This window comes from Adelges cooleyi, unplaced genomic scaffold, assembly GCF_023614345.1.
Source record: "Adelges cooleyi isolate 19-005CV unplaced genomic scaffold, UGA_ACOO_1.1 ACOO_flye_CR_arks_rails_tigmint_CR_PRNA_41, whole genome shotgun sequence".
NCBI lineage: Eukaryota > Metazoa > Arthropoda > Insecta > Hemiptera > Adelgidae > Adelges > Adelges cooleyi.
The window spans coordinates 3854812-3880151 of record NW_026096090.1 but is presented as its reverse complement, the minus strand read 5'-3'; the positions used below and the strand labels follow the sequence as shown (position 1 = coordinate 3880151).

Sequence of the window (25340 nt, the reverse complement as noted above, 5' to 3'; positions counted from 1 at the left end):
TTCACGTGGTTGATAATATTATAATCACTAAATGCATGGTATTTGTGATAATGGTGATAATGAATAATGATAAATCTTTAAGGCGGCAAAGCTTAAAAATAATATGATAATATCGTTACTCTCTAGTCACAAAACAATTTTTTATAAAGACTAAAGAGAACGTCCGGCTGCCGGACACAATTCACGTTGCCCTCTCATATAGGCTATACATTTAAGGTCTGTGTACTCTGTTCTTATGTTATTGCGAAATGTTTATCGTTAGTGAATTTGAAGAAGTTGTCAAGGTACAACCATCTCATCTGGAAGATGATCAGGTATCGAGAACCATAATCTACCTCAATTCAATGCTCGCTAATAAAGTCGTTATGAATGTTGGTTTGTGTTTATCGTTATTTGATATATTGGAAATCGGTGATCCGATTATTTACCCCGGCGAAGGGGCTTATTTCTCTAAAGTACGGTTCAGGTTTGTTGTTTTTCGGTAAGTCATATTTTAAGATAATTGATAAACTAATGGAAATTTATTTTTGTGACTTATAGTTTTTCTATTTCAGACCGTTCATAGAAGAAATACTAATTGGAAAAGTAAAGAGTTCTGGAGCTGAAGGAGCTATATTATCGACTGGCTTCTTTGATGATATTTTTGTTCCTGCGGCCAACATGCAGAATCCTAGTCGATTTGATGTTAAAGATAAGGTATGGGTATGGGAGTATGACAACTGTGGCGAGACGGTCGACCTGCATATGGATATCGGTGAGACTGTAAGATTCCGTGTTGTATCTGAACAGTTTATAGATACTCATCCAGGAGTAGATAGCGGCCTCCTAGACGCAGGTGAAATAGTAACATCCAAGTCAAAATCACCCTATTCTATTATTGGTACTGTCAGAGAACCCGGGCTAGGTGTTGTGGGATGGTGGACAGATCTCTAATATTTTTTAATTATTTTATTTGTTGTTGCACATATTTTTATAAATAACTTTTCATAATAAATATTTATATTTTATTTATAATTCAAATCTGGGTATTGATTTTAGTTGTATATTATTCTAAGATCCTCAAAAGCAAAAATGTAGGTATTAGTATTATATAAACATTGAAATTTGAACTCATTATATACACCTAGTTGAAAAAAACCTAATAAATTTAGCAATTATTAACTATGGGTTATAAAATTGTACGAGTTGATTTTATTAAGATTATATCTGATATATAAGTAGAGTATTAACTATTATATCTAATACCAAACAAATTTATTTGAATGGCAACATTTGTAAATAACTTTAGTCAACCCCGATTTTTATAATTATAATAGACTTTAAAAACTTATTATTTTCACATTAAAATAAAAAAATTATATAATTATTATATATGAAGGGCACAGGGAAAAAACGGTAGTAGTCACATTATGAAATTTTTTTTTCAATTTATGCCATTAATTTTTTTTATTTATGTCAATAGATTGTTTAAATAAATACATTTTTTATTAGAATAGCATTTAATGTGATTTTTTTTGTTCTTATGTAAGAGGGAGAGGAATAATTCACAAACTTTGTTTTTGCTATACCCTAAAATTTTCATAATGTGACTACTACCGTTTTTTCCCTGTGCCCTTCATATCTTATTTAATGTTAATTATTAATAAATAATTAGAATGCATAACCTCAATGTATCTTAAATAAATGATAACATTTTTTAAACTACAGTTACCTAATAAAAAGCGAAAAAATTGATAGGAGTTGAAATTCAGAGTAAATTAGTATTTAACAATAATTATACTACATGGCTCAACTAATAGGTATAAGTTGAAATAATTATAAAAACTTACAACATTTAAGTACAGAAGATATATATATTTATCATAAAGCATTTTCCAGATGTTTTTACAAATTGTTTTACAATTTTTTTCATTAAATGTAACAATATTTACTCCATTTTCATGTATCAATAATTTCATTTTACAACAAGTAAATTCTCACAAGACACTGGTAATTTAACATCACATAAAAAAAACCCTACATAAATGTATGTAAATAATACAATTATTGAAAGAACACAATAATATTTAAAAGTTAATTTTACCTATAATTTTGTCTTGAAAATAAATAATAATAAAATTGTAAAATGTTAAATTTTTTTTTAAGTAAAACAATAATATTGTTGACAAAAGTACTAATTAAAAATGGGTGGAATTTGTTTGCTATTCATTGTATAGTTAAAAACGTGTTTTCATTTGGTCAGTAGTTACGGTGTTGATTGTAACCTGGAGGCCTTGGACCACCCTATAAAATAATTTGTAGTTTTCAAAATTTTGTCTATTATTGAGAACAACACATAAAATGTTAGAATAAAATTGATAATTTTATGAGTAGCAAAAAATTACAAATTGCAAAACACTTACTCTTTGAGTGACAGGATCATATGGCTGATAACGAATATTTGGTCTATCCCTTGTTGGTTCTGTATTTCCATTAAAAGCTTGTCTTGGCCTTTAAAAATATTATAATACCATAATAAAAGAAAAAGGATAAATTGAATTATGATTGACTTACATAGAGTTGTTAGCTTGATAGCCGCCTGTAAAATATCCAGTCCGGTTATTGCTAGCTTGCTGTTGCACAGGTGAATAGTGAGTACTATAATTTGGATTTAAACCACTACTGGTTGAACTATGATTATATTTTTTGTTTGGGAAATTTGTGTTGTTACGATAGTTATTAGAATTAAAGTTGTTTTGTGAATAATTATTTTGATTCAACTGTTGGGAATTGTAACCTTGATTATGGTTCGGACGTCTAGAATTGTTATAGTCTGGTTGCCAAGAGTTGTTTCTGCTACTAAATCCTATTGACAAACATTTTTTTTTTTTTTAGTTAAAAATTGTATTATTACTAAAAATTATCATGTAATAAAAATACTTTGTGGAGGAGGAACAGCGTTATATTGACCAGGATTCCTTGGAACATAATGTCTGTAAAATTAAAAACTAGTGTTTTTATGTTTTCATTACACAATTTTATCTATAAATAAGAATACATACGATAATGTTCTATGCCCTGAAACATCAAGTCGGCCTCTCTGATACGGTTGAGTCATACCAATCCTAGGTCTCCAAGACCTTGAATTTTCTTCAGACATGTGTTTAGGTTTTAATACTCTTGGTGGTTCTCTATTAAAGTGTACATTATTTAGAGTTCATTTTATCTTTATTTTTTTTATTTGTATTTGCATATTGAATTATTTAAGTATTGTGTTATTACCAAATTTTATATCACACTAAAAAAATGTACATCATACGTATTCACCATAATAATAGCATACTCAATGAAAATAATTGAAATAATATTAGAATTATTTTAAATGTTAAAATATTATTCAATCCATAAATTATAAAGGTATTAAAAAAAAAACCTAAAAAATTAGCAGCTACTTATTTATCATGATTAATGATCAACTAATAAATGTAGAAACAATAGAATGTACAATCTTTGAAATTAAATGGTTTCATATTTATTATACAAGTTACCCTATGACTTAATTTCCAATACATATTGTTTGTAAAATTATAATATCAAATGTATTGAAGTTATTTATAAACAGTAGTCTTACAAATATATGGGGTATATATTATTATTTATATTCATATCTGTACAACTTACACAACTCCTTTCAGTCTATTTGCTTCATAAACATAATCGTCACCATATATCGGATCTTCAAATTTCACACTAAATAAATAAGTTATATTAGAATATGTAGTATATGATTCATACTTGTGAGAAAAATAAACAACACATACCATATAACTTTATTCGATCTTATGACATTCAATCCCATAACAGGTGATGGAAGAGATCTAAAACAGTTAAAATTGTTCATTTATAATAATCATAACCATAGAACATTGTAAGAAATTATTGTTTATTACTAAATTATACAAAATTTTACCCTCCAATTTTAACACAGTCATCAGCGGTCTTAACTTTTCCTTCCATCCCATCAATTAGTACTGAAGTAAAATTGTTAAAATTATCTTTATTTAAATGAAGATCTTTGAGCAGTCCATACTTTGAATTGTCTTCTTGAATGTATAAGCGATCACTACCTCTGACATTACGACGTACTAAAATAAAATCTTTAAATAGTGGGGAAAAAAATACTTGACTTCTTCATAAACATACTTTCTTCGGGTGTCAACATGTCATAATAAGGTTCAAGAGCTTTATGAAGTCGTCCTTCGTCAACAAATGGCAGTAGTGCTACACCTTGCCAAGCAAATTTCTTTCCATTTAGGTCAATTTTAAAGTCGACTGGATAAAAATCAATAATAGGCGATTCCTGTAAAATAATCAATTTAAGAATACAATATTTCCATTTTTACAAATTATGAATTTTACCGGGTCACTCATTAATATAGCCCAAGGTTGGGGTACATGTTTGCTACTGGCTGCTGGAAAAACACTCATAAGTTGTTCTAATGGTCGGAACTAAAACAAAATGTTAATTAGCATTACTAAAATACTAAAGATAATTATATGCAAAATACATCATAATTCTCAATATACATACTGGTTTGGTTCCCTTTTCAAATTTTGTTAATACCGATGCTATATTAGCAAAATCTGAAGCAAAAGGTGCATAATGGTAAGGGAAATACCACTTCCATGAAGGACAACCTTGATAATAGTATTGAAGAACCCAACATAAACCACGTACATATTCCAAAGCAACTGAATGCCGAAATTCACTGTTTGTTCTATCGACATCAAATTTTGATTCATAATAACGCTCTTTAAAACCATCTTCCCACAGGCGTACTTCATCGGGTGTCTGTTCTTCTTCTGATGAATCATCATCTTCCCTTTTACGTTTTTGTCCTTGATTATTATCATTTCCCTAAAGAAAAAAACCAATGTAAAATAAAAATTTAATTAACCTCAATATTCATTACTCACCATACTTTGACGTCTCATGTCATCAATTGTTTGTTTTGGGTTAGCAACTGAAAACGCTGCATTTGGTGCCTATAAAACAACAATTAACACTGCTAAAAATTCTTTACTTCAAATATTTAATTATTTTTATTATTTACCATGGGTTGGTATTGACCTCCTAAAACAAAATTGGGTGCACTATTTGAACGTTGTAATTTCTCTCGTTTTTCACGTCTTTTCCTAAATTTATTCCTGTCAGCAAACATTTTTTCAGTTTGCTGCCTTTTTTTAAATATTTCATCTTCAGCTAAGCCTAGATCGGACATAATTAGTTGTACTCTGTCTAAATTCACATCACCATTAAGAGTTAAAAATCCCTAAAATAAAAATACAAAAAATTACTGAGTTAATTTATAACAATTTTATCTCATCCAACAGTAAATATTAAAAGTTACCCCAGTTTTGTACACTGTTTTTTTGTAGAGAGCTACTAGCCTGTCGATAGCATTTTCCCGTATTTCTAATGAGGGTAAGTGTGGCAAAAAGTCATTACCCACAAAAAAACACATAAAAACCCAATCATCAATGGCTCTTTCAAATTCATATTCAAATGGCAAATTCGGCATTTCCAATTCCCTTTCTAAATATTCACGTAAAACGTTTAAACGCACAAATATAAATTGTACATCACTAGAAAAAGCTATGCCAGACGATCCATCGTTAAATACTTCTTGTTCTAAACCTTGACAATCTTTCATTTCATGTCCTAGACAATTAAATCAATATTAATACTGTAAATTGTACATTTTTACAGTTTATTTACCCATTTGACCACACATATCACATGGTCTCGGTTGATTGGGTTTGAATTCTTCTCGAATGATGGTAAAATTAGGCTCATGTGTTGCCAGTCCCAACATAATAAGATCAGCGTCGGCCCCACAAAGTACATGTTGTGTATTTGGATCATGATTGGGTTGTGCTAAAAATGACATTAGATATCAAACAAAAAAAAATAAAAAAATCTACAAATCATGTTTAAAAAAATTAAAAATACCTCTTTGTTTTCTTATGTAGTCCATAATTTTATGCTCTCCTTCCCCAGGAACATTAGCATCAGACAGTATGACTTTAATACCTTTCCATCCAGGATCATTATTTAAACGATCGTGAATATAATAATGCAAGCAAGCCGATAAGTTGTCCATAAAAGGTGTTCCCTGAAATCAGATTTAAAACAGTGAATGATTATCGTTGATAAAAATCCTCATGTATATTTAACTAAATTACGGGAGTGATGCAATTGCTGTCAAAGTGTTCTCCCTTCGGTTTTTCGGGTGGTAGTATAGCACCAGCTTCTAGTAAATTTTGTCTGACCCGAGCAACTTCTTCAGCTTTTTCTGTAGTTTCTTTAGACGCTCTAAAACGTCTAGACCTCTGTTGGTTCATTTTAGCTCTCGGTGCCTAAATAAAACATTGTAATTCTACCATTACAGGTTCGCATTGGAGTGTTTATTTGAAAGCGATTTTATCACTTGTAGTTGTAATAATTAATATAACCTCCCACACCCAACATGCTCTGTCCTCGCTATTCCCCAACCCAACTGAACTGTTTTTTTTTTTATTTATAAGTAATTAGTATTTATCATACCACGCCATCTATAGCCATGTACAACAGTTTCCGTGGCCTAACAATTCTGAATAGACGGTCAATACATTCAAAGATGGCCACCATCATCTCGTCTTCATTTTTTGGAGCAGGCCTATAAGTAGATACAATTTAATTTAGTACTGTAATCATTGAAAACGGGTAGTATTACTTGTTTTCTGGATGGGTACAAGGATGTATTATTCCATTCATATCCAAGTATAAATTGTCAAATTCAACCCCATTAGGATTGGGTTCGGAGGCATCAATAGGAATTTGTTCTCCATTAATGTCGGTTGACTATAAAGTGTAAATAAATTATTCTAGTTTAAAGAACATGGGTACTTTGAATAAAAACAACGAGTAGTTTTTGAGTAAATATGTATACTTTCTGTTCGATGCAGTTGACAATTACTGAAGGATACTTTCTGGTAAGCCATCTGAAAAATGCTGGTACACCCATGATGAGGGTCTAGTGCTTGCAAGATGAAAATATTGTGTAGTAAGAGATTATCATTAGCATGTGGTACCCGCCAAATGAATCTTATCTCAAATGTGACTTTAGTTTAAAGTTTCTGTTAAAATTTTAAAAGCACAAGGTGTAAGTGTACTCTGTAGACCTGCCGCTAGTCGCTACCGTGTCTGATAAAAATTATAATTTACATTTATTTAGATCATAATATCACATTATCCAAGTTTTGTCAACAAATTCAATTGCGGTGTAGCCAACCACTACACACTACTGTATATTCGACCATGTATAATGTACCTGCCAAGTGCCAACCTATATAGAGACACTGCTTCAATCCTATCATTATCCTATTCAATATCTATTAACTATTATAAATTATTCCCAATCAGCAAATCCTCTGGTACACCGATAATTGACCAATGTTACAGGTAATGCCATCCCTCCAAAAGTACTCTCCCGTTCTCCTCATATTTTTAGCAAAGTAAAAAGTTCTACGTGCGCATAGGTTTCACTCTTTCCTCCCAGTAGAAATAAAAGTAAGAATCCCCAGGGTGCAGTTGCCAGTTACAGCTCCTCTGTTAAATTTCAAATTTTCAATCAACCTTCAAATTCACACTAGTATGTGACTTTGCCGTCGATAAAGATATAATTTCCGACAATGCAGATCCTATATTATCTTTTTTCCACGTCCAATATTACTTACTCATTGAAAACTGATAAAGAATAAAACATAAAAAAAGAATCTTAATCTATTCATACAGCAATTGAGCAATTACCTTTCCACTGAAAACCCACTTCAATCCGTCATGTCAAGTTATATACTAGATACGTTGTACATATTTTTAAAATAAGTAGATATATCTTTGAAAAAAAAGGTCAAGTATTATTATTTTTTAAGATATTTAATTGTTTTCAAGATTAATTCGCCATATTTATACTCGCTTTAAATGAACTCGTATATAAACACAACTAGAATTCAGAGAACCATATTTATTATTAGAAAGGAGGAATAATTTCTTCACAATTTGAAGCAATTTTGTAGGGTTCTTTAATTTTCTGAAAAAAAGTATGGCCCACCCTAATATAAATATTATAATCCTAAAAGTCCACGTGCACATATATCTCAGCACACTTTATACTATTTAAATGTTTTTATTAACAAAACTTATTAAGCATAGGATCTTTGTTTATCAGTTGTCACAGCTATATTCAAATACATTTATTAAGTATTATTATTGTCAACAACATTTAATCAATGACCTAATGAATTATGATCCTATTTAAAAAAGTGTAATATCAAGCTTACTGTAATAATATTTCAATATAATAATTATTTATTGTCTAGATAAATTAATGAATACATTCTATAATATAAATAATACATTTAAGTTATTATCAATTGAATGTAGTAAAATGCATTAATTATCTATTACTATTTATTTAATTTATAATAAAACATTTGATACACATTAGAAAGTTTTATGCTATACTAAATTTTTTAAAACAACAATTTTCTGTTTTATACTATTTAGTAACTTTTTGTTTTTTAAGATAAAACATACAATATATATTCAGTATTATACTTTTACTTAACACATCACACATAAATTATTTATCTACTGACTATGCTATAAAGAAGTAACATCATGTTCACAAGCGACTAAAAGACAAAACATTTATAAACATATACTAAGTAAATGTTTGAGTATAATAATTTAACAAATATAAGTTCTATAAAAAAAAAAATACTCGATAATATTTTAAGATTTTTATTATTTCAATATTTCTATAACAAAAACAAACATACATATGGGATATAAGCTGTTACAATAATAAATGTTTGCATTTTGGTAACTGATTTTAAATTTGCGAAATGTATTTATTACATAATTTACGAAGTTTAATTTTTAAGATTGATTAATAAGCATGATCCTTAACGAACAATCCTTGGGAAGCAGCAGCCGATTGTACAGAGCCTGGTTCATACTTGCCTAATGCTGCCAACTTGTTTGCCTGTACACAATATTATTATTAGGCACTATAATTTATATTTTAAACTAATATTATAACGCCCAATTAGATTTAATAATTCTTACCAATGCTCTCTTAAGGAGCTCGTCTTGTGCAGTTTTAATGTTTTCTTTCTTTCCTTGCCATGCTTTCAATACGGAAGCTTGCAAAGCACGACCATAACTGAAGCTCAAAGCCCATGGTTTTATGCCATTGTACTTGTTAATAGCATCTAAGTTCACAGAAGCTTCCTCTTCAGTTTGACCACCGGACAAAAACATGATTCCTAAATATTGAATGGCAAATTAATATTAAAATTATAAGTAAACACTTATTACTTGATAAAATTTAATTAATAAATTTACCAGGAACTGCTGGTGGTACAGTGCGTTGAAGTGTAGTTACTGTGGCTTTAGCAATCTCTTGAGGAGTTGCTTTTGTAGGGGCAGACTGTCCAGGAGTAACCATGTTAGGTTTTAAAATTGTACCCTCCAAGTACACATGGTGGTCGTTCAAAGCCTTGTACACAGCGGCAAGCACAGTTTCAGTGACTTTTTGAGCACGGTCCAAATCATGATCACCATCACACAATACCTAAGAATTAATTAAATACAATATAAATACATAATTGCATAAACGTTTATTAATGAACACAAATAAATTGTATTACCTCAGGTTCCACAATTGGAACAATACGATTAGCTTGACAAATGGAAGCGTATCTAGCCAATACATTTGCATTTTCCGCTATAGCTTGGGGAGATGGGGTGTTTTTACCAATTTTCAATACAGAACGCCATTTTGCAAAGTGGCAACCATCTTTCTTGTATTGAGCACAGCGTTGAGCCAAATTGTCCAATCCTATTTCATTTTTAAAATTTTAAATCACATCTAGTAACAATTATATAATATGGTAATTTATATTTAAGGTCATACGATTTACCTTGAGTAGTAGTTTCTCCCTCAGAACCAAACAAGTTTACAACACCTTGGTCAACCTTAATTCCAGGAATAATGCAACGATTCTTTAAGATCTCAACAAATGGAACGCCCTCATCATTTTTTTGATACAAAGTTTCATGGAACAATATCACACCAGAAATACGATCATTCAAAGGCTCATCAGCAGAGAAAAGCAACTGTCTGTAGGCACGGCGATTATCTTCAGTGTTTTCAACTCCAATGTCTTGAAGACGCTTTCCCATGGTTGCAGTGGATTCATCAGCAGCTAAAAGTCCTCTACCTTCAGCTACCATGGCTTTAGCGATTTTGCTTAACTCCTGCTGGAGCTCAACGCTTGGATAATCAAAATAAGTAGTCATGATGCCTTTCTGAAATTAGTATTAAATATTTATAGAAAAATACTAAAAAACTAAAAGCATAAATTTAGGCTTTTACACCAAACACATATAACACTTAATTTTAACATAGGTTTTAAGATAATTTTTAGATTGCAATAATTAAAAAGTTAATATTTTTCAACAATTTGTTTAAATTGTTGTCTTAATATTTTAAGGTTGATGAATAATGTCTACTTGGTAAATATTATCTAGATATGTATGATAAACAATAATCATAGTACATATTTTTTCTTTGCAATCATGTATAGTAACATATTTCCTAAAAAACACTTCAACTACAAATACAGAATGTCAGTAACAAAAATGCATATTATCTGGTGATCTAGATAGAAAATTATAAGCTAGGATTGTCTTAAGGTAAAAAAAACTGAGTACACATTTAATTGCATAGTAAACAACTACGATAAACTGATAACATTTTTCAGAACTAGTACCTGAAGAAAACCTAGTAAGTGTTAGAAAAATATAATTAACATTATAATTAAAAAAATAATAAAAATTGATTCTTTATAGTTTTAATTAAATTATTTTCTTAAAAACTTAATATATATACTTTATATAGTAATAAAGTTTGATTACAATACCTTAAAAATCTTACTAAAAATATAAAATAAAGTATTGAAAAACAATTAGTTTTTTTATACTACATTATATTAACAGTCATTTAAAAAATATTTCATACATACAAGTAGAAAGTTTCTCTTTAATTTAAACAAGAAATGTAATTTACTTTGGAACATCTAACTTTAGATGTCTGGCAAAGTCTATTACTGATAATACTGAATTTCTAAATCTGCCACGCCCTCAAAATATGTTATTGTTAAGAAAATATAATATTATCATTTACCTTGAGCAAACAATAAGTGTATAATAGGTATGTTATTAAGTAACTTTGGTTTCAAATGATATAATATTTCTAAAACTCTTAACTATCAAATCTTAAACATATCAAAATAAATTATACAATACAAAATTACTGGAAAAAATATGTGCTCATAATTGATTAAATAATTCGAAAAACGATTTGTTACTTCTAATGGTTCACTCAAAAAAAACATAACAAAATGGAAGAACACAAAACCTTTAACAGATATAAATAACATGTAATTTAAAGTAAACAGGTATCTTATTACTAAGCAACTTACATATTATATAGAAGAGAAAAAAATCAATTGAAAACAGTTAAACCAATCCTCAGGTCTGTTGATCAATAACTGCATTGTAGCCTACTATTTGTTAAACTACACTGTTTTGAAGTAACTAACAGTAATCGATAAGGTAACCTTTGGTATAACATTTCCTAATCATTTTGATTAAAAATAATTAAATAAATCTAATTAAAAATACATTTACAACAAATACTATGGACCTGTCAAGGCATTTACTGAGTCTGTCTACAAAACAATTTCCTAATAATAAGGTCAAAATCTAATCTGATAGTAAAATTAAAAAAAGTAACAACAAATTAATGGTAATGGAAAAATAATATAGAATACATATAATCTGTCTATTAAAAAGACATGGTAACTCTCTAAATATTTGAGAATAATCAAGAAATGAGAAATGTATATAGAATAATGTTTAATGTTTGTTGGATTGCATAATATGAAAATTATACTCGGTTGCCTTATTGTTTAATATAATCATACTCTAGTGTTCAAGAAATGATAACTTAATAAATGTGTAATTATCTAGAAATAATAAAGAATGCCACTACTTATATTATAACATATGAGATAATATTACGTTAATTATTGCTTGTTAAATAAAATAAAAATACACTAGAAAATGTTAACGACCTTAAAAGAACCTAAAATTATACTACATTATAAGATTTTAATGTGTAACTGAAAAGGGTGTTGACCCTATGTTTTTATTGTACTATAAATTTTACTGAAGTTATAACCTTCGAGCGCTCGTGTGTTTGAAAGATACAGCATCACTCACATGACAGCATTTTACCACTCTCAATCTTGCAAGGGAAAATTTTGCAATTTTTTTTAATTATAATTTTGTTTTTTTTTTTGTAGTTTAGCAAATACTCAGTTCCGCCAGACTAACTTTCACATTTAAATGCAAGATGTTTTTTTAAAAAAAGTCAATGTAAATGCTGCATATGGAGTACGCTAATGTTTAAAAAAGGTTTCAATTACAAATCATTCAACATCAAAATTAAAATTGAAAATTTTAATAAAAATGTCTTTATTTTATACATGCCCATTTTTATTTATAAAAACACATAGATTAGTTGTGATAATAGGGAGATTAAAGTAAAATAGTTTAAAATTATAATAGCATAAAATAGGAAAAACCAGAAAAAATAGAAATGTAAGCTAGGAAACATTTATAAAAAATAGGGAATGATTAAATTGACTCATAATCTCTAGATGTATTCATAGGGGATTAGAGGATTAACCGCTTCCTGAATTTAAGTCGATTTTTTAAACAAAAATTATTCGTACATTAAAAAAAATTTTTATTGTAGTTTTGGTTTTACAATTTTTAATGTTTTCTTAATTTTTTTGAGGAGCTATTCATGACTAATATTTCATTATCTTTTAATATTTTGACAAAGTATTATTAAGCTTTTATGCACATTATTCATACAAATTTAGATGGTTAAACACATTTTTTTTCTTTTAAATTTATATGTAATATTACTCATAGGCTATGTCTATTGTTGCACAATATGGTTTAGTTACATATTGCTTATAAAAGAAAACGAGTAAGACTTATGCAACTATTTACACGTTTATAAGAAAATATTTATCAAATTAAACTAATATACTTATATTATTTGTTTAATAGTTATCACTTACCAGCGAGTCTAAATAAACAGATTTGTATTTGTATTTATTTATAGCTCTGTTGGAAGTGACATTGAAAAATTGAAAAAGATGGCAAGGTGGATGTCATTATTAGTTAAAGGTCAACAAATAAATGTAACATGTATAAAATAATTATTCACTATTAGTTAAGTACTCGAATTAGGGAAAATAATACAATCTACAGTTAAATGAGAAATTGTTGATAATATAATCCTATAGATTTGTGACAAACCTTTATTAATAAGGTGTTCCCCATATTAGCTGATACAAATAACCTTTAAATAATAATTAAACCAATACACAATTTTTCTAGAGAACATAATCTAATAACATACAAATATTTCGTTTTATATTAATATATATTAGTCGATTATAAAATAAGTAAGACATATACTAACATATTGTTTCTTACAGCTGTAAAATAAACATATAATATTGACTTACGTGTGACTAAACGATAGCAAGAAGAATACTTAGGAGATCAGTTAAAAACTATCGAAAGCTCAGCTCAGCTCGGAGACTTGTGTTGTATTGTGGAAATGAAGAAATCAATAAAGTTCGGGATCGGCGTTTATTGAACGAATTTACGGAGTAGGTCACCGCAAGGACACGAAACAGGCAGTGTTGCCTTATCATACGATTTATTTCAATAACTCGTTTTTCAAACAAGCTTTGAATCATCTCGGTTTTTGTCAGCAAAAATATTAACGTCCTACGTCTGTACTTTTTTTTTACTATATCACATTTAATGTTAATTTTGTACTTGACTAACGTGTAAAAAGATTGTGAACAAACGCGTTTTTAAATACCTACTATGATAAGCCATACATTAAATATACATATTTATAATTATATTTAAATATATATATATTGAATCTATGCTATAAATCAGAAATTGTGCCTGAATGTTACCTTAATGGGCCAAACATTTACAAAATTCACCTTCTTACTTTAAAATCTAGAAAAACATCCAAATAATGTGCATATTTCAATCTTCTTATTTTCAAATTACGACGAGCTATAACTTTTTAAAAAATATTCAAATAGTTCCAAATTGGTATGGTAGGTACCTACTTATGATATTCTTTAGATAGAGTACTATTGACAAACCAAAGAAATATAAACTTTTTCTCCTATATAGAAGCAGTTTTAGGGCTTAAAATCTAGAGATTATACTGATTGTAGTTCTAGAGTGGGACAAAAACACATAAAATGATCACAACGGCAATAAATTATTATGGATAGACAGTCAACCCTAATCATATACTTCCTAATACTCGAAAGTCGAAATATAATTTTAAGCCCATTTTTGTCATTAGGTACAATGTCTTTATCAATACTTGTACTTCTACCTTTTAAGGATTCGCATAGAAACGTTTATTTGAAAGTGATTTTAGTACTTTCTGTAATAATAATTCCTGTAGATCTACGACTTCTTCCGCCTCAATACGCAGAAACCCCATTATCGGTGCTTTTATATAGAGATCATAATGAGGTTTTGTCCTAAGCCTCTCAGAAAAATTACATATTTATTAAATAACAATAAATTAGATGCTAATTGAAAACAACACTATATATTAAACTGTCTTTAATAATTAATATTATATATATAAAGATTGGATATCTACTGACGTAAACAATTATAATAATAGAATTTAAATATTGTACCTATCATTATAATATAAAACATTAAAAAAAAGTAAATTTAGATTACAATTGAGTATGCAATTTAATTTACAAAGTAAATAAGTATTGGTAAATTCAGTAAATATCTACCTATTTTTGTTGAATAAGCATATATGAATACTATAGTATACTCCTTGAACAAAAAGTCATTATATTTATTAAAAATATGTTGTTGTGTGATGTTTTTACATATGATGTCGAAAGTACAAATATTATTTATCATATCTTATGTGTAGCAATAAAATATTTAAATGATAATTGGTAATCAAATAACTCTCAATACTTAATTACCTACTTACTTAATATTAATATATTATATGTATTTTGACAAAAGATAATTTTTTTTTTCATTAGTATGTACTAATCAAATTTGGTCTGTATTCTTTAATTCTACTTAATTCAGGTTTAGTTAACTTATAATATTTATTATTTTTCTGTATTCATATAAATTATAACGAGCCCTGTACGTTATGCGATTATTTAAAGTACCTATGGTTGAATGAGAGGTAAGATACCTAATTAAGTTTCTCGATTAAAACTGGATTAAAAAAAAACAGGTTATTTATCTCATTTTTATACATCAGAGGGCTCCATCATGATGCCTTGAGACTGGATGGCTAGTGTATTACTAGTAGGCTATCAAAAACGTGCTAAAAAGCGAATAGATAATTTTACCGAAGAGGTTGAAAACCTTAGAGCACACAACTCAACAGTAAGTAAACTATAGCCTTAGATAGACGATTGTTCTACAATCTTTATTTTACTGTTTACCATAGTTATTGTGCTTTTTAGGCCTTACTTTATTGTGCCTTGGACATTGACACTAGCATTTATTAAGGAGTACATGTATTTACCCCTTAAATATAATTATACATAGGCAATTGTCCAATAATATGCGTCTGAAATGTGGAAAAGCATGTAAGCTATGCTACAAGAAATTAAACTAGATTATTAGCCACTAGGCAAATATTTACACACATGCACATGTCAACCAAGTACAAGTGTGTTACCAATAAAACATTTGTACTTTTCACTCAGCCATCAGGCATCCCTATCACACAAAATGCCATAACTCATTTTGGGTACCCAGAAGTTATTTTAATTCTGATGAACTAATATTCTGATCTTCTTATATTAATTATTATAGGTACTCTATATCGGATTTCTCTACCACAAGTATGAGAGCCATCAAAGCATTTTTTTTAAATTTTTTTTGTTTATTAAATATTTGTACTTAAAATATCATACATTTTTTTTAAAAGACAACTTCCATAATTCCAACATTTTTGGGCTATTTCTAAATTGGTAGATAACTATTTATTGTATTCGTTGAAATTTGCAAATAATAATCATATTAAAATAAGAATTGTGCGGAAATATGTGAGCCGTCAGCCGGTGAAAATGAAAGTGGCGTAAGTCACATTTAAGTTGTTTTGAGAAATAGAAGGGTTTGCGTTTTATATTTCACACAAACACGGGAACTAACGAAATTTTAGGTGGCGCTCTCTCGCGGACAAAAGCTCAACTTGACTTACTCCACTGACTAAATGACTCTTTTATAGTATACTAATATGCCCTAGCGATATTGCGGATTTTTTTAAAAATTTGACTTATATCACTTTCAAGTTTCATTCTCATCGTGTATTTAAATTGTACTTGCTACACTGTTTTTACTTATTAGAACAATTATAACTGTGTATTAATGTATGTAATAATTTATGTAACTACAAAATAATTTGTAAGACTAGAAGTCTTCTAGGCTTCATGATTTGTATCATCATTAAATTTTATCTATTCTGAATTTTGAGGTTTATAATTTTTAACAATTATAACATTATTAAATAGCTTTATACACATTTTTAAAATAGTTCACAGTTGGTACAGCTGATGCATTTCCATAATATATCATACATGTGCATTGATTAGAATTTTTTTATCAATTTTGTTTGTTTTGCCGTTTGGTGGTTTCGGCGTTTTGTTTAAGCATTATAATTTAGTGTTCAGTATTCATTATTCTGTGTTCAGTAATCTTTTTATGAAATTTAAAGTTTGGTACATTTTCTTTGAATTAAGAATTGTGGAACAATGTCGGTATTATAGCCTTCGTTGTTCGACATGAATACTATAGATGCAGTTAACCTTTTGCAAATGTTTTAACTTTTGTACAAAATTGACGTTTTTCGGCATTTTTTAACGCTTAGCAGATGGTCGTCTCATCGATTTATCCGTAAATCTTAACAGTTTATAATATTTCATAGCATTTACAAACATAAACACTCTTAAAATGAGAACAGCTCTTATGGTTGCAGAAAAGCCATCTTTGGCTTCTTCACTAGCTAACATTCTTAGTAATGGGAGAAGTAGTTCAAGAAAAAGTAAGCCTTATATTATGCTTGAATCATATTTATTAGTAAGTTAGTTAGGTTGTATAACATATATACTTAATGTTTATCATGTGTCTCTACAATAAGACTTTAAGTAGTTTTACTTTGATGTTATTGTATAGACATAATATTCCTTAGTTGTTGTCTATTAAATTCATCTTATTTTTGTTGTAGTATTTTAATAAATCAAGTATTTTACAGGTATGAACTCAGCTTGTCCTGTACATGAATGGTCTGGTGTTTTTTTTGGTGCACCTGTTATTTTTAAAATGACTTCGGTCTGTGGTCATGTGATGACATTAGATTTCAACAGCAAGTTTAACAACTGGGATAAAGTTGATCCAGTAATTATTATTTACAATTATATAGTGGTAATTTTTATTATGATATCATTTAGCTAATGCATTATTTGTTCTTAGGAAGAACTTTTCTCTTGTCCTACTGAAAAGAAAGAAGCATCACCTAAATTGCGTATCCCAGCAATGTTGGCCACTGAAGCAAGAGGGGTCGATTATCTTATACTATGGTTGGATTGTGATAAAGAAGGAGAAAATATATGTTTTGAAGTTATAGATGCTGTTAAAAATTCTATGAAGCGCTCTAATGACATGACTGTAAGTTAACGTTTTGATACTAAAAATAATTCTTAACATTTAGAACATATTTTATATACTATGGCTAAATCGTTTTTAGAGAATTTGGAGAGCAAAATTTTCTGCCATAACTCCTAAAGATATCAAAGCAGCCATGGATAGACTAGATTTTCCAAACCGAAATGAAGCTATGAGTGTTGATGCTAGACAAGAACTTGATCTTCGTATTGGTTGTTCATTTACACGTTTTCAGACTAAATATTTTCAGGTACCTATTAAAATATAATAATATTAAATAACTGTATATAGTAGTTTCAGTAATATTTAATATTTTAGGGGAAGTACGGAGATTTAGACTCATCTCTAATATCTTATGGTCCTTGTCAAACGCCTACTCTAGGATTTTGTGTTCAACGTCATGATGAAATACGAAGATTTAAACCTGAACCATATTGGGTACTCCAGGTAAGTTACAAGTTACAACTCTAGTAGCAATTTTGTTGAACATTATAAAATTATTTGCTTTATTAAGGTTACAATTCAATCAAAAGAAGGGCAAGATGTGATTCTTAACTGGGAGAAAGGCAGATGTTTCGAACGTGATACTTCTAATAATTTACTTCAAGCATTAAAAAAGCAACAAGTGGCAACGTAAGCATAATATTGCATTGATGATTGATGTTTTTTCAAGTAACTATTCGATTACAATAATAGCATCTAATACCTTTTCCTTTTTAGTGTTATCTCTATATCCCAACAAGAAAAGTCAAAACAGCGTCCATTGGCATTAAATTCAGTAGAACTTATGCGAGCCGCCAGTACTGGTCTGGGAATGGGTCCACATCACGCAATGCAATTGGCTGAGCGTCTTTACACTCAAGGGTACATTAGTTACCCAAGAACTGAAACTACTCATTATTCAGATAACTTTGATTTGGTGTAAGTTTTATAATTAGACAAATTTAGATTTTAAGGATACAGTGAAAAAATAGTATTCTTTACCTTTTTTTAATGTAATAAAAACATACTAATTTTTTAAAAAAAAATTCTAGTAAAAATTAATTTTATAACACGAAATTTACATTTAGAAAAAAGTGTTTTTACTGATTTTTTTTCTCTGTTTTTTTCATTTGTTTACTGCTAATAATATATTGACTGCTACTTTCCAAATATTTTAGAACACATTTTTATTTGAGGGGTTGGGCCGGTGTAGCCAGTGATTATACAGCTGGCTACAATCATCGGGTAGATTACTGGCACAATGTAAAAATGTATTACAGCGTTACAAATTCCAAGACTACAACTGCCATTATCTCATTGCAAACACTATTCCTCCTTGTCTCCTAACTTAACGGAGATTGGTAGTACACCATTACCAAGAAACAGTAAAAAGTATTGCTTAGACAATAGGGTTATCACAATAAACTAGCTTTCGGAATTGAGGAAAACGAAAAAAATGTTATTTGATAATTGATAAAGCTTAATTATTACTAAATAATTATTTTTCAGTGGTGCTATTAAAACTCTTGAAAAGAGTCCTGAATGGAATTCAGAAATACGTCAAGTACTAAGTTGCGGTTTAACCCGACCACGAAATGGAAAAGACTGCGGTGATCATCCACCTATCACTCCCACTATGCTAGCTTCTCGAAATGAACTAGATGGAGACTCGTGGAAGCTGTATGACTTTATAGCTCGTCATTTTGTTGCAACAATATCAAAAGATTGTAGGTTTTTTTCAAAAACTGTAACTTTCAAAATTGGCTCAGAAACTTTCACATACAATTGGCGTACATTGATTGATGCTGGGTTTACAGCCATTACACCTTGGAAGGCTTTGCCAAAAAATGAATTAGCTGTTAATTTTGAACGTGATGAAAAGCTTAATATCAAAGATGTAAGATTTTAAAAAAACGTTTTAATATAACAATAAATAATAGTGTAGTTATCATTTTTGTGTGTCCTAACGAATACTAAAATATTTTTTAGGCAAGACTTACTGATCACATGACATCACCACCAGGTTACCTTACAGAGTCTGAATTAATCTCTTTGATGGAAAAACATGGTATAGGAACTGATGCTTCAATTCCAGTCCACATTAACAATATATCACAACGTAACTATGTTACTGTTGCTTCTGGCCGAAGACTTGTACCCACAAATTTAGGCATAGTTTTGGTGCATGGATATCAGAAAGTAAACATTTTTATGTAAAACTTGTAAAATTAGCTCCACGCTTTCTCCTTGTGTCCTTTAACTCGCCCTAAAAAAATCCATCACGGGATAAAGTGACAGTGAGGTGGGGCAAGAAGTGCACCTGACTATACTCTCATGCTTGCCTTACCACGCTTGGCCTCATTGAGAATGTGGAGCTAGCTTATTAAATATTTAATTTAACAATAAAACTAGAAATTACAATTATTATAATCATTACAAATATTTAGATTGACAAACAGTTGGTAGAACCAACAATGCGATCTACTATAGAAGATCAATTGAATTTGATAGCCAAAGGAGAAGCTAACTATGAACGTGTCCTAAGACAAACAATTGAAGCATTTCGACAGAAATATTTATATTTTGTTAAATCGATTGAAGGTATGGATTCTCTTTTTGAAGTGTCGTTCACAACTTTGGCAGCTTCTGGTAAAGCACTTTCGAGGTAATAATTTGCTGTTATCAATGTTATTATATAATGTTATTCACATTTTTATTGCATGTGAATATTGTAGGTGTGGAAAATGCCGCCGCTATATGAAACTTATTATAGCTAAACCATCTCGATTGCATTGTTCCCATTGTGATGAAACATATAATTTACCTCAAAATGGGAATATAAGAATCTACAAGGTATATTCATTTAAATTTTGTTACATATTTTATAAGTATTACAATTTAATATCGACGCCCCGTACGAAAAGTAGCACCGTTCGCGAATTTCTTACGAAAACTAGCACCTTTGGCAACAATGGGAACAATAGCACGAACGGTGCTAGTCTTTGTAAGAACTTGAACGGTGTTATTTTTCGTAAGACTCTGTGAACGGTGCTAGTGTTTGTATGAACTCATGAACGGTGCTACTTTTCGTACGGGGCGTCAATATATTTCGAGTTAAATATTATTTTAATATTAATAGGAATTAAAATGTCCATTGGATGATTTTGAACTTGTAACATGGTCAACTGGTACGAAAGGTCGCAGCTATCCACTATGCCCTTATTGCTATAATCAACCAGCATTTCGTGATATGAAGATACACAGTGGTTGTAATTTATGTCTTCATCCAACTTGTCCACAAGGGTTCTATGTAAATGGTATAGCCAGTTGTCTACAATGTGATAATGGAGTATTAGTATTGGATCCATCATCTGGCCCTAAGTGGAAAGTCGGTTGTAACAGATGCGATGTAATATTCCATTTGTTTGAAGATGCTCACAAAATTATTGTTGAAAGCAAAGCATGTGATTGTGGAGCACAGTTATTAAAAATTGAATATAAAGAGGTAATTTATTTATTGTAAACAATCAAATAATATGTTTGATAATTCAGCTTGTTAAATAATAATTTATGTTTTTAGGAACGTACTCGGTTACCCCGCGATTTGATTGAAATGACTGGCTGTTTATTTTGCTGTGACGAGTTTAGTTACTTAGTTGAGAAATTCCGGGCTCAAGCATCTAAACCGGTGTTTAATAGTCGGCAAGGTCGTGGGCGAGCTAAACATAAGGGTAAAGGTAAACCAAAACCTCCAAAAGATAAGATGGCACAACTGGCTTCTTATTTTGTGTGAAAAAACAAAATAATTCAAAGGACAGACATCTTTTGAAAAGCCTACTGACATTTTGTCATAATAGTATAACTATAAAACAATTTGGAAGCTTAATTAATTTTATTAAGCTTACTAAAACTTGAATTAAATATAGTTTTATGTAAGATACATGAAACCTAAGTCACTACCGATAATGAATCTCGTAACTATTCTCGAATGGTGTTTATAATTTAAACTATAAGAAATGTTTATTTCTCATAAAATAATTAATTAATACTAAACACATGTATAAAGGAGTCATCACATTACATAAAATATAACTTAAATTGTGCCTAGTTTCAGTTACAATTTACAACACAGTATGAAGATTTCTTATTTTGCCATTTTTTTAATAATAAACGATATTTATCATCGTTTTCAATTAACCTGTCTAATATTCATTATAAAAAAATAATTTTGACTATTGCATTAAAACTAATACGAATCTTTAATACCAATATTATATTAATAAATTTATATATATATGTATACATTTTTAAGTATTATTAAGTAAGTGTAAAAAACCAACATATTTTGTATTAATTTTTTATTTTGTCTTTAATTTTGAATGTAAAAATACTTTACATGTCAACAACTGTAATCTTAGCATTATCTTTCACTAATTTTTTTCTTGCCATTTAAATGTCATATTAAATGTATAGTAGTAAAGTTATTTATTAAACTCAAAATCGTTTTGGAAAAGTAAAGAATACATTTAAGTTTGATTTTCTGTAATTAAGTTGCCCACATTATAAACTTTGTAATTTACTATTTTTTAATATTGAAAAAAAAATGTTTTATTAATGTGATATATAAGACGCATATGTTTTCACTATAGTCATTAGTGTAATAATTGTTTGTAATAATTCATTACCTAATTACCCATTTATAATTTTGTAATCTAATTTTACATACAAATATTAGTTCATTTTTGTTATCATTAAATGTAAAACAATCCTAAGCCACTTTTAGATTAAACATTTTCCACAACCAAAATAATTTTAATAAATATCATCACCAATTTGTATTATTTCTAATTAAGACCTTTTTTTTTTATTTATTACCAACAATTGATGATCATACAATATTAAAGCTACATTAAAATACTTCTTGCATATTATAATGGATTTGTTTTGTTTATAAATTGTATTCATTCAATTGCCTTTACTTATCATACATCCGTTGTATTATTTTAAACTTTTTATTGCTACAAATTAATTATATTACTACTTCATAAACTTATAATTAACCGTACTGCTAATATATATATATGAATTATGCAACGAAACTGATTTTATCTGATTGTAAGTGCTAAAATAACTTCACCTAATACTACTTATTAATATAATGTATTGTGTTCTTAATAAATAGTAAATTTTAATTATTTTGATCTTTTTTTGTTTTGTGTAAGTTGAAGTTACAAAATGGTATTAAATAAAAAATGTAAATTAATATTAAAATGTGTTCCTATATCATTGATCATAAAATAATTGTTTGCTTTATTTGTTTTTAAATATATTCTCTAGGTAAGTAAGTTATCTACACGCTGTGAAATACTAACAGCGTAGTACTATAGTGTCATCCAAGTGGATTGATTATTCAATCACTACTTCTGGTCATTAATAATTAAATTTAAAAAGGTTTGGAATTAAGTTTTTAAAGGTTTTGAAAATTTGATACAGATAGAATTAGATGATAGAGTAAGATATATATGTTTATAGTTTCCTTTTTTTTAAGTCAAAGGTTATAATTATAGAAGAGCTAAAGGTGGTAAGGGTATTTGAGAGAAAGTAGTTGCAGTTATCATTTAGAAGGACGATTGACGAATGAGCACTTCAATAGAATACTAACCAATACTAGTCGATCGTTATTGTCACGGATTAAAAACATGGCAACTATTGTGTTGGAGGACAAAACAATAATATGTATCCTATCTAACTATACCAGATTTCCGTCGAGGAGGTGTGGTAAGGTATCCAATTAATTTTAACCATGTAAAACCTATAGGTAGGTATATCGCTCTTAAGGTCATCAAAACTTTAGATCATTTTTAAAAAGATCTAAGATTAGAACTGAAGGTAAGAAAGAGTTATTATATAAAAAAATCATTATAACGTGGTACTGACATTTTGAGCATTAAAAAGCCTTTTGAAGTTAAAACCGTAGCCACAGGGAACATTAAGTTCTTAATTTATATGACGTACTTATATACAACTATAACTTTTATATAATAAATGTATGAACTATGATTTCTATTTAATTTATGTTCAAACTTCAAGTCATTGCTAGGAGCTATAAATTAATTTTGTTTTTATGATTATTATGGTCGATAAATTATTTATTCAGTATTCTGAACGTATGTATGTCGTGTATTGATACACATATAGAGGTAAAAATAAAACAATTTTATTTATAATATTTATAAATAATTAAAATAGGTACCTGTTATTTATTAAAAACCGTGACTGGTGGGCGGTGACTGTAGTATGTTAAGTGTGAAAATCTTATAGGTTATAATACATATTATAAAGGTAATCGTGGGTGTAGGACGGGTACATATATCCAGGAGGCCGTAGGTATATATAGAAGAAATTGTAAACTACTCCGTTTTAAGAAAAAGTTTACTATACCTACTAAAATAATTTGATACTAGTAATTAAATGTTTTATCTAAACCAGTAAAAACCATGTTTTTTCATAAAAATTGATTACTTATAGTAAAATATGTTCGCAATATTAAATTTTACACTCAAGTCGTTCGCTTTATTATTATAGGTATTACAGAGAATTTAACTACAAGTGTAAACGTTACATTCGATTGGTATTCTTATTGTGAATGTGGTTGTTCATTGTTATAAGTTTGTAAACACATTTCGAAATACAACGCTTACTAATATTTTTGATACATGGTGTGAAAAATGTATAAAATGTGTTTGCTATTTGATAGTAGTTATGCGAAACAATTATTAGCAGAAAATCATGAGCCTAACCTTATCAGAACAGATAATAACATATTTTATACGTCTATTATTATGGTTTCAAACGGTCGTACAGTCAACATTTACATATTTATTAGAGAGTATTTGTACGAGAGGGACCAATTAGTCCGATTTCCGCATACAGTAAAACAATAGTCATCCACATTCCACCCTCGTTACACATAAGCTCTGTTTAAATAACTGTTAACTAACTAAACACACAATCGAGAAAAACATTTGTACATTAGCTATTAGCCCTATACTAAGTGATACGTCTTGCTGCTCTTAAGGGATTTATACACTATCAATAATTATATAAGTCAAGTGTCAACATTTGATATTAGACATCGAAAAAAACGTTATTTTGTCTGACCTCAAGCCATATGTAAGACACTCATGTCAACAAAATTTAAATATCATGTAAATCTTTAAAAAAATTACTAAGGAAAAAAACATATTAGTTTGAATGAAGAAACCTCACAGATAATTTTGTATTTAATGATGAAATACTCGTTGTTTATAATATGAAGAGTGATCAATTTAATGTGATCCACTCATTTACTCCGGAAATACTTGCAATTTTGTAGTTTTTCTTTTATCAAATATTTTTGTATGCCATTTTACAATATTATACT

General features: G+C 28.8%; 4 protein-coding genes across 6 annotated transcripts; 2 read left to right on the top strand and 2 right to left on the bottom strand.

Moving 5' to 3' along the window:
* The first annotated feature begins 85 nt into the window (after positions 1-85).
* On the top strand, positions 86-1049 carry LOC126841999 (DNA-directed RNA polymerase III subunit RPC8). Its single transcript, XM_050578838.1, has 2 exons — positions 86-481; positions 555-1049. The coding sequence occupies exons 1-2, from the start codon at positions 249-251 to the stop codon at positions 931-933; spliced, it is 612 nt and encodes a 203-aa protein (XP_050434795.1). The 5' UTR covers positions 86-248; the 3' UTR covers positions 934-1049.
* A 784-nt stretch (positions 1050-1833) lies between these two features.
* Positions 1834-7238, bottom strand: LOC126841995 (5'-3' exoribonuclease 2 homolog). Of its 2 annotated transcripts, none has more exons than XM_050578833.1 (20): positions 6972-7238; positions 6756-6883; positions 6587-6698; positions 6226-6399; positions 5993-6155; positions 5759-5917; positions 5391-5701; positions 5094-5312; positions 4957-5025; positions 4571-4897; positions 4399-4488; positions 4183-4339; positions 3950-4124; positions 3801-3857; positions 3661-3729; positions 3042-3170; positions 2920-2972; positions 2554-2845; positions 2403-2490; positions 1834-2316 (listed from the first exon to the last, which is right to left on the bottom strand). In XM_050578833.1, the coding sequence occupies exons 1-20, from the start codon at positions 7044-7046 to the stop codon at positions 2305-2307; spliced, it is 2859 nt and encodes a 952-aa protein (XP_050434790.1). In that variant the 5' UTR covers positions 7047-7238; the 3' UTR covers positions 1834-2304. The 2 variants fall into 2 exon arrangements, with proteins under 2 accessions (XP_050434790.1, XP_050434789.1); XM_050578832.1 differs by having other exon boundaries at positions 1834-2283.
* A 1570-nt stretch (positions 7239-8808) lies between these two features.
* Positions 8809-13841, bottom strand: LOC126841793 (fructose-bisphosphate aldolase). 2 transcript variants are annotated; one of them, XM_050578449.1, is made up of 6 exons: positions 13699-13841; positions 10009-10396; positions 9736-9926; positions 9431-9659; positions 9152-9351; positions 8809-9068 (listed from the first exon to the last, which is right to left on the bottom strand). In XM_050578449.1, the coding sequence occupies exons 2-6, from the start codon at positions 10385-10387 to the stop codon at positions 8973-8975; spliced, it is 1095 nt and encodes a 364-aa protein (XP_050434406.1). In that variant the 5' UTR covers positions 10388-10396; positions 13699-13841; the 3' UTR covers positions 8809-8972. The 2 variants fall into 2 exon arrangements, with proteins under 2 accessions (XP_050434406.1, XP_050434407.1); XM_050578450.1 differs by lacking the exon at positions 13699-13841 and adding an exon at positions 11572-11688.
* A 3061-nt stretch (positions 13842-16902) lies between these two features.
* On the top strand, positions 16903-22150 carry LOC126841764 (DNA topoisomerase 3-beta-1). Its single transcript, XM_050578405.1, has 13 exons — positions 16903-17315; positions 17526-17668; positions 17744-17938; positions 18018-18185; positions 18254-18382; positions 18450-18568; positions 18656-18856; positions 19427-19814; positions 19907-20116; positions 20365-20582; positions 20653-20770; positions 21057-21422; positions 21498-22150. The coding sequence occupies exons 1-13, from the start codon at positions 17225-17227 to the stop codon at positions 21708-21710; spliced, it is 2559 nt and encodes an 852-aa protein (XP_050434362.1). The 5' UTR covers positions 16903-17224; the 3' UTR covers positions 21711-22150.
* The last annotated feature ends 3190 nt before the right edge of the window (positions 22151-25340 follow it).